General features: G+C 42.5%; 1 protein-coding gene across 5 annotated transcripts in view; it reads left to right on the forward strand.

Annotated features, from left to right (window-relative positions):
• Positions 1 to 12,748, forward strand: part of NTRK2 (neurotrophic receptor tyrosine kinase 2) — a 514,715-nt gene that overhangs the window by 32,808 nt on the left and 469,159 nt on the right. For all 5 annotated transcript variants that reach the window (XM_004715969.2, XM_004715970.3, XM_004715971.2 and 2 more), the window contains exons 2-3: positions 11,643 to 11,717; positions 12,341 to 12,412. In XM_004715969.2, the coding sequence (XP_004716026.1) occupies positions 11,643 to 11,717; positions 12,341 to 12,412 (147 nt within the window). The remainder of the gene's footprint in view (positions 1 to 11,642; positions 11,718 to 12,340; positions 12,413 to 12,748) is intronic.

The following is a 12,748-nucleotide window of genomic DNA, read 5'->3' on the forward strand; positions in this document are numbered from 1 at the left end:
TTGGTCCTGAGGGGTGTATCTGTCCTGGATTCCCTGTGTTTCCAGCTCTTATCTGTACCAGTGTACATCCTCTGGTCTAGCCAGATTTGTAAGGCAGAATTGGGATCATGATGGTGGAGGGGAGGAAGCATTAAAGAAATAGAGGAAAGTTGTATGTTTCATTGGTGCCATACTACACCCTGACTGGCTCATCTCTTCCTTGTGACTCTTCTGTAAGGGGATGTCCAATTGTCTACAGATGAACTTTGGGTCTCCACTCTGCACTCCCTCTCACTCACATTGTGATATGACTTTTTGTTCTGGGTCTTTGATGCCTGATACCCGATCCCATTGACACCTCATGATCACACAGGCTGGTGTGCTTCTTCCTTGTGGACTTGGTTGCTTCTCAGCTAGATGGCCTCTTGTTTATCTTCAAGCCTTTAATACCCCAGATCCTATGTCTTTTGACAGCCAGGCACCATCATCTTTCTTAACATTTGCTTATGCACCCATTTGTCTTCAGTGATCGTGTTGGGAAGGTGAGCATCACGAAATGCCAGTTTATTAGAATAAAGTGTTTTTGCGTTGAGGGAGTACTTGAGTAGAGACCCAATGTCTGTCTGCTACCTTGATACTTAACATATAAATATATGAAATATATAGATCTATTTACCTGTCATTATATATAAATATATTTACATATGTACATGCCTGTTTTAAGAACTCTGTAAGTGGCCTTTGCCTCCTAGTTCGTTCCTCTATTTCCTTTTACTTTCCTCTTGTCCCACTATCATGCTCAGCCTTTATTCTGGTTTCAATAATTCCTCTTGGTTACATTGAGCCTTGATCAAGCCCTACCAGGCATGCTATGCCCTCCTTGCCATTGATTTTCGATCACTTGTTGTTCCCTTGTCCCTGGATTGGTTAACACCCACTCCCTTTCCCTATCTTCTCCCCTTTGGTGTCTCTCCAGAACCATTGGATCCATTGTTTTCTCCATGGGATTCTTTATCCTCCCTATCTTATCTAGGCAGACATGCAGAAACAATAATAAGCACAAAAACAAGATAGAGCAAAACAAAATGACAGCAAAAAACAAAACAAACAAACAAAAAACAACCAACAAAAACCAAGGACAGTAAAAAGAAAAGCCGGTAAATTGTTCCAAGCCTGTTTGTTGACTTTTAGGAGTGCTTTTGGTGGTGGGGTCAGATGGGGCACAATTCCTGCACTGTGCCTCCAATGTGGATCAACACTTTAAGCAGAGTGTTATTTCCTTTTCTTTAGAATATTTCAGAGCTGTTTAAAAATTCTCATGGTGATAAAATATATAGAACAAAAAGTTTGCCATTTTAATCATTTTGAAGTATACAGTTCTGTGGGATTAATTACATTTGCCCTGTTGTGTTACTATCACCGTTATCCATTTCCACACAGATCTCAGGGTCCCTTCAGCGATAATTCTGTTCTCACTACTTTGACCACCTCTGGTAACTACTAGTAATTTTTCATCGTATTTTCCAATTTTTGTGCTGTAGAGAACTTATATATCATCAGGTCCAAATTTCCTCTTTCATAGATGTGGGCCCTGGAGATGTGGTAAGGTTATACTCACGTTAGTCAGTGGACAAGTCGCCCACTGACTTGTTGTTAATGTTGTTAGTTGCCATCAAGTCAACCCCGGCTCAGAGTGCCACTAACTCAGGTGACGCCATACATGCCGAGTAGAACTGATGCCGAGGTTTTCAAGGCCTTGATGTTTAGCTACCACGACCTATCTTCAGGTTACCTCTGGGTAGGTTCAGACTCCCAACCTTTTGGCTATTTGGATGGCATTAGACCATTTGGGCCACCCACAGACTGACATTCATTGTGTTTCTCTTGTGTGCTCAAGCAGTTTTCAATTTTCCCAGCAGCCAGGTGACAGTTTCAATTGTGACTAAATTTTACAGAAAAAGCAACTGAGGCACAAGGAGGAAGTTAGAGGTAAAGCTGGTAGTGGATGCTTACCACACACCTTCTTGTTTTCCATGCACTTGGATTCTTTAGTTGCAGGGTGTCTGGATTGTTCTGGGAACATGCTGTTCTCAGAGGGTGGCACTGAAGGTTCTGAAGAAAACTCTATTATTGTAGCCTGATGTAGCTGTCATACCTGAGAGCACCCGGCGATATTCCCCTGTTCTTTGTTATTAGTGATTTTGTTTTTAGGCCCTGGTCATTTGAGAAGTCTATGATATAGAGAGTGGAGATGCTAGTCCTTATCAAAGTTGCTGGATTTATAAGTTCACAGGCCTGACGGAGAGGCCACAAGCTCAAATTTTGGAGGTAGGAAGATCTGGATTCAGATCCAGCCCAACTTGTAACCCACTATACTACCAGGGCTTCTCTGCATAATACCTTCTAAAAGGGGACTATTGGTGCTCTTGTAACCCTGTGCTGCGATGGTTGAGTATTTAGCTGCTAGCCAAAAGGTGGGTGTCTTGAACATATTTGCCGCTGTGCAGCATGCTTCTGTAAAGCTTTACAGCCTTGAAGCCCTGTGAGTTCTACTCAATCCTGTAGGGTCGCTGAGTACTAATCAACTTGAGAGCACTGTATTTGTTTTGTGGTTGATGTTTGTTTTGACTTACTTCTATGTCTGTGGTCAAAAGGAAGTTGGACTGAGAGACAATTGGATCCCGATTTGAACAGGATCATATGGGTTTTCTTTCCATGTATGTGCTCACCCAGTGGAGGTGGCATGTCCCTTCTCAAGAATAGGGTTGTAGATGAAGAGGGGGTTCTGAATGTTCTATGGCCTATGGCAGCATTATCTGCTCCTGCTCATGGGATGAATTTCAAAATTCTTTCTCCACATCTTTTTGGGACCCAGAGGCTAGTAGCTATTTTTGTTTGTTTGTTTTAGAATCATCACATTTTCTGTGAAAGGCATCCCTTGTCTGAGAGAACTCTATCAGTGTTGAAATGTTTTCCTCCCTTGGTTGTAGAGAATGGAGTCCGAGCTCTGTTAACTTTTATCAGTTGATCTAACTTTCTATAATTTGGCTAACTGACATCTATCTATTTTGCTTATCGTCTAGCTTTCTCTGTTTTTCTGTTTATTTGGGGAAGAAAAGACATGACTGTAGAAAGGGATTGCAATTTGAAGAGTCGCCCATTGAAATATTCCCTGATATTCCCATTCCCTTTTTTAAAAAAAAAATCATTTTTTTAGGGACTTAATACAACTCTTATCACAATCCATACATATATCAGTTGTGTAAAGCACATTTGTCCATTCATTGCCCTCATCATTCTCAAAACATTTGTTCTCCACTTAAGCCCCTGGCATCAGCTCCTCATTTTCCCCCTCCCTCCTCCCTCCCCCCTTCCTCATGAACCCTTGATAATTCATAAATTATTATTTTGTCATATCTTACACTGTTCGATGTCTCCCTTCACCCACTATTCTGTTGTCCATCCCCCAGGGAGGAGGTTATATGTACATCCTTGTAATTGGTTCCCCCTTTCAACCCCACCTTCCCTCAACCCTCCCGGTATCACCACTCTCACCACTGGTCCTGAAGGGATCATTTGTCCTGGATTCCCTATGTTTCCAACTCTTATCTGTACCAGTGTACATCCTCTGGTCTAGGTGGATTTGTAAGGTAGAATTTGGATCATGATAGTGGGGGGGGGGGCAGGGAGGAAGCATTAAAGAACTATAGGAAAGTTGTATGTTTCATCATTGCTACACTGCCCCCTGATGGCTCATCTCCTCCCCATGACCTTTCTGTAAGGGGATGTCCAGTTGCCTACAGATGGTCTTTGGGTCCCCACTCTGCACTCCCCCTCATTAACAATGATATGAGTTTTTGTTCTGTGATGCCTGATACCTGAGTGATCCCTTTGACACCACGTGATCACACAGGTTGGTGTGGTTCATCCATGTAGGCTTTGTTGCTTCTGAGCTAGATGGCAGCTTCTTTATCATCAAGCCTTTAAGACCCCAGACGCTATATCTTTTGATAGCTGGGCTTCATCAGCTTTCTTCACCACATTTGCTTATGTACCCATTTGTCTTCAGAGATCGTGTCGGGAAGGTGAGCATCCTGGAATGCCAGTTTAATAAAACAAAGTATTCTTGGATTGAGGGAGTACTTGAGTGGAGGTCCAATGTCTAGCTGTTACCTATAAATATGTGCACATAGATCTATTTCCCCATTCTCATATAAAATATATTTACATATGGGCATGCCTTTATTTAGACCTCTATAAATGCCCTTTGCCTCCCAGCCCTTTCCTATTTTTCCTTTTACTTTCCTCTTGTCCCGCTATCATGCTCAGCCTTCATTTGGGTTTCAGAAATTCCTCTCAGTTACATTACTTTTGATCATGCCTACCAAGCCTCCTACACCCTCCTCACCACTGATTTGGATCACTTATTGTTCCCTTGTCCCTGGGTTTGTTAACACCACTACCTTTCTCCCCACCTCCCCCTCTCCCATGTCCCCCTGGAACTGTCAGTCCTGTTGTTTTCTCCTCTAGATTGTTTATCCTGTCTATCTTATTTAGACAGACTTGCGGAGATAATAACATGCACAAAACCAAGAGCAAAACATAGCAACAAAAGAAAAGAAAACAAAGCAACAGCAAAAAGCCAATAACAACAACAGCAGCAAAGAAAAGCCTGTAGTTAGTGCAAGGACTGTTTGTTGGCCCTTAGGAGTGTTTTCCGGTTGAGTCTGATGGGGTGCCAAACCCTGGCCCCAAAGTCTGTTTTTGGTACTTCCTTGGGACTTTGTTGCTCTGTTCCCCTTGCTGTTCTGTTGCATGCCCTTAGTGTTTTACCTCGGTGTGGTGGGATCAGATCGGGTGCAATTCCCACATTGTGTCTCCAGTATTGTCCCCTGTAGGGCTATGGGTCAGTAATGGATGTCATGTCTCATAATGGGGCCAGTCATATGATTTTCTCTGTGGATTGGCTGCTCTGAGTGGGAATATTGTCATCAAGGCTTGGTGGGCCAGGATGTGCTCCACTCTCTCTTCCTCCCCCTTCATTTGCCTCTGTGTGCTCTTATCAGACATGTCTCTCTCCCCCACCTGCAGCTTCAATGCTGTCCTCTGAAATAAATTCTTCTGTGGGGAGGGGCAGGTGTCCATGTAGTTGGGATTGGGGTCGGCCCCTCAGACTTCTCCACTGGTTCCCTCCTCCATGCTGGGATGTTGCTCCATTCCCTTTTAATTCATTTCCGAAGTTCAGCTCGGGTCATAAAGTCTGGGCCAAAGGGATGTTGCTTTTGAGTAATACTCCCGGCAAACTCACATACTTAGGGAGATGCCTCCGAAACCACTGCTTGTTATTTGGGAGGACCACCTGGAGGAATCACGTGACAGGGTGTGAATGCACAGAGGAAATCTGTGCAAATGTGACCAGTACCTTTCCCAGGAAGCTGCTATTCAGCAATGTTTCCGTGAATTTTTCTAAAATGGCATCTTCTCTCTCCTTTCCCCAAAAGTCACTTATAAGAGTTTTTGATCCGTCTAAGGAGAAGAAATTCCTTCTCCTAAAGAAAATGTCTTTGTAAAAGCTCTGAATGACATTTGAGACTAGGAACCTTTGGTGACAATATGAAGCAAGATGACAAACAGTATGGATTTTACTTGTTCTCTAATTCCCTGTCAGCTTTCTGGTCACCCTTCAAAGCCTGACCTCAAAGTACTATCTCCATTTGCCTTGCACTGATAAGCCCAGTGGTATGTTGTGGCGTCTTTCACTGAGCCCTCCAGTTTAGATGTTTGCACTGCCTTTTGGAACTTTTTATTTGTGCCCCGCCAGCAAAGACTCTTACAGAGACCGCTGTTCCTACTCACTATGTCAGCTCCCTCCAGATGAAGAAGTGTTCGGTTGGAAGAGTTTGGATGCCATTTGTAGCTAGTCTTCCATTCCCTAGACTGAAGGACTCAAGGGCTCGGGCAATTTAGTTTTTATTATTTAGAAATATAAATAAGCAGTTGGTTTGAATATGAAGCATATGCATATTTAATCTAAAGTCCCTTCTTGATTGAGCAAACAAAATTTGCCTGCAAATTGTTGTCTTTGATATCTTTGTTTCTGCATGGTAAGTAAAGCTATGTTATGTTATGCTATTGCCATCTTCATTTGCTAGTTGGAGTCGCTGAGTGGCTCAGTGGCTAACACCTTTGGCTGCAGACTGAAAGGCCGGGTGTTTGAGTCCCTCCAGAGGGGCCTGGGGGAAAGGCTTGGAGATCTGCTTCAGAAAAGTCAACCTCATGGCGCACAGTTCTGACACATGTAGGTTTACCACGTATTGGAATGGCTGGGTGGCAACTAGTTTTGTTTTTTGTTTGTTTCCCTCACTCTGTAGAGTGTCACTTTTATGCATGAGTGCTTAAGTCTGGTTGTTGCAAGTGGGATTGGAAACATTGTAATGGAGGATCGGTGTATCTGTTCAATTGCTTTAACATCAGCAGGCATCCCTTCAATATTCTCTCTGTACCAGGAAATGGGGTTGCCAGGAGGTGACTAACTCCCCCTCCTTTGGGGGGAGCTAACCAGTTAGTTGGCTAGTTGGATAGGCTAATAGAAAAATTTCACTGTGGCTACAAAGCATACTCCCCTCTATTTCTGAAGTACAGTCAGAAAGTTAATGCTAAACAATGATAAAAAATTCTCAGTTGATGGAAGAAGAATGTTCTGAGTAGAAAAAACATTTTAGCGTTGCCCATTAAGAATTCAAACAATATCCAAGTGTTGCAGGGTCCCTGGAAGGAGTGGTGCGGTGGATTAAATGTTGGGCTGAGGTTGGTGACTCAAACTCACCAGCTGCTCCTCCTCCGAAGCAGCTTTCTGGGGGAAAGCCGGTCTGCATGGCCTATTGAGTGCATCTTCTAGTTATCTGCCCTCACCTGGCTCTGCTTCCCTCCTTCCGAAACCTAGTTTGTTCCTGCAGCTGTCACTCCTCTGACCAGGGGCAAGGATATGAAGGATCCAAAAGGACATACCTTGCCAAGACCTTTGTTGAGGCAGCAGGAAATCACCAGTAGGGGGCACCCCAGCATGTTCCTTAGTTTTCTGGTCCCTGCTCAGGGCCAAGAGCAGAGACTCAGACTGCCTTTATGGTGCGCGGTCCTGTGGTCCTGAGGACCACGGATTTCAGCTCAGCATCACTTGTCCACTTTCTTCTGGAAACACTGAGGACCCAACCTCTCTAGTCTCTTCACTTGGCTTCCCTTGACTTTCCTTCCTTTTATCTCTTCTCTTTACTTTCTTCCTTTGTTTTTCTTCTTCTTTCACTCAGGTTCTCACGTCCACCTCTGTCCTTCCCTTACTTCATACATTTTTTAAAGGAAACCTTAGAATGTAACGACATAGCAGTCATTTCACATGTTACATCCAAGAACTCATGCTTTTACCATTTTTGTCTTATTTATGACATGCATATTCTTTTCTGACAAAAGAAATACCTGAATAGCGTAAGTTGCTCTACCCCAAGGCCCACTCCCCTCTTCTTGAGCTGACCTTCTTCCAACCCTCTTTTTTATATTTGATGTATGTATTTGACTGTGAACGTCGTATTATCTTGTTTTCGGTGTAATTTTAAAGCTCTCTATGAAATTTTATTTATTTTCTTAATTGGCATGGGGATCTCTTTCAGTTAAAATACATAGATCTAATTCATTCTCACATATGTATTTATCACACTTCATTTTCCTGTTTTTGTATTGATGGGCATGAGTTGTTTCCAACTTTTGACTCTGACTTTGACATTGTGACTTCATGTCACAATGAATATTTTTGTATATTTGTGAACATTTCTCTTGGATGAATAACTAGAAATGGAATTTCTGGATCATAAAGTGTGCTTAGATACAATTTTCTAAAATACTGATAAAATGCTCTTTGAAGTGGTTTTACCAATTTACACATTCTCCAGCAGTGCAATACAGAAATTCCCCACATGCTTCCACCACCCACTGCCATTGGATTGATTTTGATTCTGAATGACTTTACAGGACAGAGCAGAAGTGCTCTGTGGGGATTCTGAGATTGTAAATCTTTATAGGAACAGGCAGCCTCTTCTTTCTACCATGGATCTCCTGGTGGGTTCGAACCACAGACCACAAAGCAGCTCAATGCCCAACCCAGTAGGCTACTAGGGCTATTTCCACATGCTGAGAGATGCTTTCTATTGTCAAAGTTCAAAAGAAATTGCCTTTTGAATGACCATTTTTGTTTAGCTTCCATCTGCAGATCCCTTTAGGGTGAGTGAGCATCTTTACAGATGCTAATTTAAGAGTCTGTCACTCACCTCTCTCTCCTACAACCATTTGCAGTCCAGTCTGTTCTGATGCATGACGGTCCCACATGGGTCAGAGTAGGACTATGCGCCAATGGATTTCCAGTGTTTGGCTTAAACAAACATTTTTTGGAAGTAGATCTCCAGGTCTTTTTACGAAGACACTGCCACTCTCTCACAAGCCCAGTGCATGAACTGTTTGCACAAGCCTTTAGGGCAGCGGTTCTCAACCTGTGGGTCGAGACCCCTTTGGGGGTCAAATGACCCTTTCACAGGAGTTGCCTGATTCATAACAGTAGAAAAATTACAGTTATGAAGTAGCAACGAAAATAGTTTTATGGTTGGGGAGCCACCACATCATGAGGAACTGTACTAAAGGGTTGCGGCATTAGGAAGATTGAGAACCACTGTTTAAGAGTGTACATTTTTGAACCCAATTCCTGACCCCATTGATGCCTCCACATTTTTTTTTTTTAATTCTTTCCTCTGGGTTTTCCTTTTTTATTCAAGCTAACCCACCGTATTTCATCGCATCCTTCAGGGGTGTATAGGAGTTAAATGTATGGTGAAAATGAAGGACAAATAGAACAAAGAGCATAAATAACTAAAAGGAAAGTTCTTGACAGTGCTTGTGCCACACACATTGACGAAGTAAGCCCCTGAGCGCTGCAGCCCTCTCAGGTGACCCAACACCGACAGCTGCTAGGTCATCCAAAGACTACCTTGCCCACATGATCTCCCCCTTTTCCTGACAATACATTATTTTAAAAGGCACCAATATTTAGGGCTGTCTTGAAGGCAGTTCTTTTTGCAAGATACCCTAGAAGGGCGAGGTCAGTGTGTTCTCTATTAAAAACGTGAGGAGAATGACCGTCTTGGGAAAACATCTCTAAAGTGTCATAGTTTTAGCACATTTCATGAAAAACTCGGTATTGAACTTTGTTACTGTTGAGCAGGGATCCCAGGTCTCTGTGTGCGGTGGTAGGCCGAGAGGGCACACGTCCATCCTGTGTGTCTGCTGAGGGCCAGGCCGAGAGAGAGGGCGCGGAGGGCCTGCCAGGGGAAGCCACTGCCCGTCTTGCCAGTGCCTTTCCTCTGTAACAGGCAGCTTTGCTTGTGTTGGTCCCTTTTAAACAATCTTCTCTTGGGCCTCATTTTGTTGTTTTGGAGCATTTGCTTATTTTGTTTTTAAAATTGATTTCCTTAAAAAGGGGTGCCCAAATCTTTCTACCATATATCTTACCATCATTTATAAAACAATGTGTGGAAGACCCAGAGAGGCCATATTATCTCCTCAATTGATTAGTATTGTTTTATAACAAAAATTAGCTTGTATTAGTAGCAGCAGAAGTACGTTTGTTTTTAATTCCTTAGTTGGAATATGTTAAAATACAATAACATATTATGCATATTATGATATACTATATACTAAAATGTGGAAAATATGTGAGTACTCAGAATTTGTCTGTTGTTTCAAAAAGGTTTTTTTATGCTTTATTACAGTCAGGTAGATATCACTGGTTAGTTCTAATATACATACAGTTTGGGGTTTTTATAGGACCTTTGAGAATTGAGGATGAACATTTTGACTCATAAATATATTAAATTTCTATCTTAATTTCTTCCAAAAAGAGGAGGGAAAATTGATCCTGTTATAATGTTATTTGGTACCTATGTTACTATTAATTTTGTGTGATCATCCATCCATCCATCCATCCATCCATCCATCCATCCATCCATCCATCCATCCATCATCCCTTGAGTACCTACCTTGTGCAAGGGAGGCACTGTGCTATGTGCTGTGGTGTATCGTTGGAATTATAACAGTGTATCTTCAAAGAGGTTGTTATCTAAGACAATTGAATAGACAGGTATTCAAATTACTGTGGACAACAAATTAGAGTTCAGGTAATTCCATCATGTAATAATAGTCTAAAATGTTTTTTAAATGGTGAAAGCATACATCATCAAAGATTCACCACTTTAATGGTTTCTACAAATACAATTCCGAAACACTGGTTCCATTCTTCAAATTGTGCTGCCCTTTGCCTTCATTAGGGACCCCTGCTCACTGCCAGGTCAGCAGTTTGAAACCACCAGCTTTTCTTGGGAGAAAGTGTGGTGTTCTACATCCATAAAGAGTTACAGCCTTAGAAACTCACAGGGGCAGTTCCACCCTGTCCTATAGGGTTGCTCCGAATCCTCTTTGACTTGATGGCAGTGAGCTTGGTCTGACTGGGTTTTGCTCTCATTATCTTAGAGCTTCATGCCCAGGCTTTCACGTTGCCATTTTCAATGTGACCACACAAAAATAATTTTCAAAGGAGCACGGTGAGTGCTTCAAGCTGATGTACTTTACTAATTAAGATACCTTTGATGATAATTTCAATTTAGCTTTGTCTTTCCATGTCTAGAGACTTTATTGGTCGCGAATGACATAAATCTGGTAGGTGGCCTGTGGCCTCAGGGCCTGCTGGATCCAAGAGCTCCTGCAGACGTTTCAGCTTCTGTTGCTTTTTTGTCATTTTACAGCTCTTTTTCCTTTTGACGTCATTCACGTAGAGCCCTAGGCCTGCGCCATCCTTAACCTACATCTCGGAGAAAGAGACAACCATGTCTCTCCCAGCATTATTCTCTTCCATCACAGGGAAAATGCTCATTGGCATATCTTAAGTCACAAGCCAGCCTCCAAACCAATCATCATTGTCAAGGTGGAGTCGTTCTGTTACTTGAAGGGCTAGGAAGGAGTTGGAAGAGATGAGCTCCTGTCCCCAACACTGGGCACTGTGGGGAGGAGATGTTTAGGAAATGGGGGTCCTCTAAGGAGTCCTTGGTATTCTTACTTGTAAAGACATAGGAGAAGAAAGAGGGGTATGAGATGAAAAGTAAATCTCCTTCAATGCCCTGGAAGGTCGAAGGAGGGAATGATTGTTTATCTTGGAAGTGAGCTGTGACTTTCTTATATAACAGTAACATGAAGATCCATTCCTGTATCTGCCACAATATGAGTGAGACACCTTTTGAGAGGGAGTGTCTATATTTTTGAGTTAGCTTCACCTGTGTACACAGGTGCTACCTTGAAAAGAGAGGCAAAGTGAAATTGCTAGCTACAACAAGAGTGGGAAAAGATGAGGGTGAAAAATGAAGTCTGTCTCCCTGGTCAGTCATGGTTTCTTCTTGGTTGCACTCACTTTGTCTTCCTTTGCTGTATGTAAATAAAACAAAAAATATGGAGGTTGATGAACGTGAAGGAATTGCCTTGGGCACCGGGTGAGGTTGGATAGAAGTGCCTGTTCTGCCTTGCTTTTACTAAATTGCTGAGTTAAGGGTTTGCACTGTTATTTTTCTTTTGTTTTGCAGTTACATTGCAAATCAGAAAAGGTTAGAAATCATCAACGAAGATGATGTTGACGCGTATGTGGGACTGAAAAATCTGTGAGTACTCAAGACCTGCTTCCTGTATGAGATAGTTAGTTTATTGTCCCAAGCTGGCCAGTAAACACATGTGGGGTTAATTGAAGGGCGGAGGGATAGATGGCTTGGTGAGCTTCACCTTTCTAGTTCTCGGGTCTCTTGCTTTCTGATGGTGGGACCAGGGTGCAGCTGCCTTAGCCAGTTCCCTTGCAAGGCTCACTTCCTGCAAGACCTCCCTGAGGAGAAGCCACAGGGACTTACCCTGAAGCAGTCCTGGTTGCTGGAGTACCTGTGTGGAGACCCCTGAGATGCCTACACATTCACTGACTCGGCTTTCCTCCTGCAGTTGACATCATAGTGTGTGTTTGTGAGGTGGATGAGGATTTTGTGGATTGGTGTTGGACATATGGGCTAATGGGTTAATGTTGGACTTGTGGGCTTGGGCAGCACTGGGTTGGGATGTTTTCTTGACATGCACTTAACCTTTATATAAAACTCTCTCTTATATACGAGTTTCTGTGGATTTGTTTCCCTAAAGTACCCAGACTAACACACTGTATCTTGAGGTTTCTCCTGTGCTTGGTGATGGTCAGATGGGCATTTCCTGTTAGTTCTAATGTGTGTACAACTATATGTTTTCACAGGACCATTGTGGACTCTGGATTAAAATTTGTGGCTCATAAAGCATTTCTGAAAAACAACAACCTGCAGCACATGTGAGTAAAAGTGGAATCTTTTGCTTCTCAGGTTCCAGTTTGTTCAATATTTTTCTTTCTCTTGCTGTTTTCCTCCTCTGTCTAGTCTAGGTGCTCACCCTCCTCCCGCCCCCAAACCCCCCAAAACCCACAGTATAGCTAAGATAATAGCTAAGAAATATTAGCTTTGATTTGGTCAGAGGAGTCCTTTTCTTCACACTTACATTTATTTTTTATTTATTAAATCATTTTATTTGAAGCTTGTACAACTCTTATCACAATCACATACATCCATTGTGTCAAGCACATTTGTACATTTGTTGCCATCATCATTCTCAAAACATTTGCTTTCTACTT

Source organism: Echinops telfairi, unplaced genomic scaffold (assembly GCF_000313985.2).
Source record: "Echinops telfairi isolate 266 unplaced genomic scaffold, ASM31398v2 ScPeMD7_7429;HRSCAF=8467, whole genome shotgun sequence".
Taxonomy (NCBI): Eukaryota; Metazoa; Chordata; class Mammalia; order Afrosoricida; family Tenrecidae; genus Echinops; species Echinops telfairi.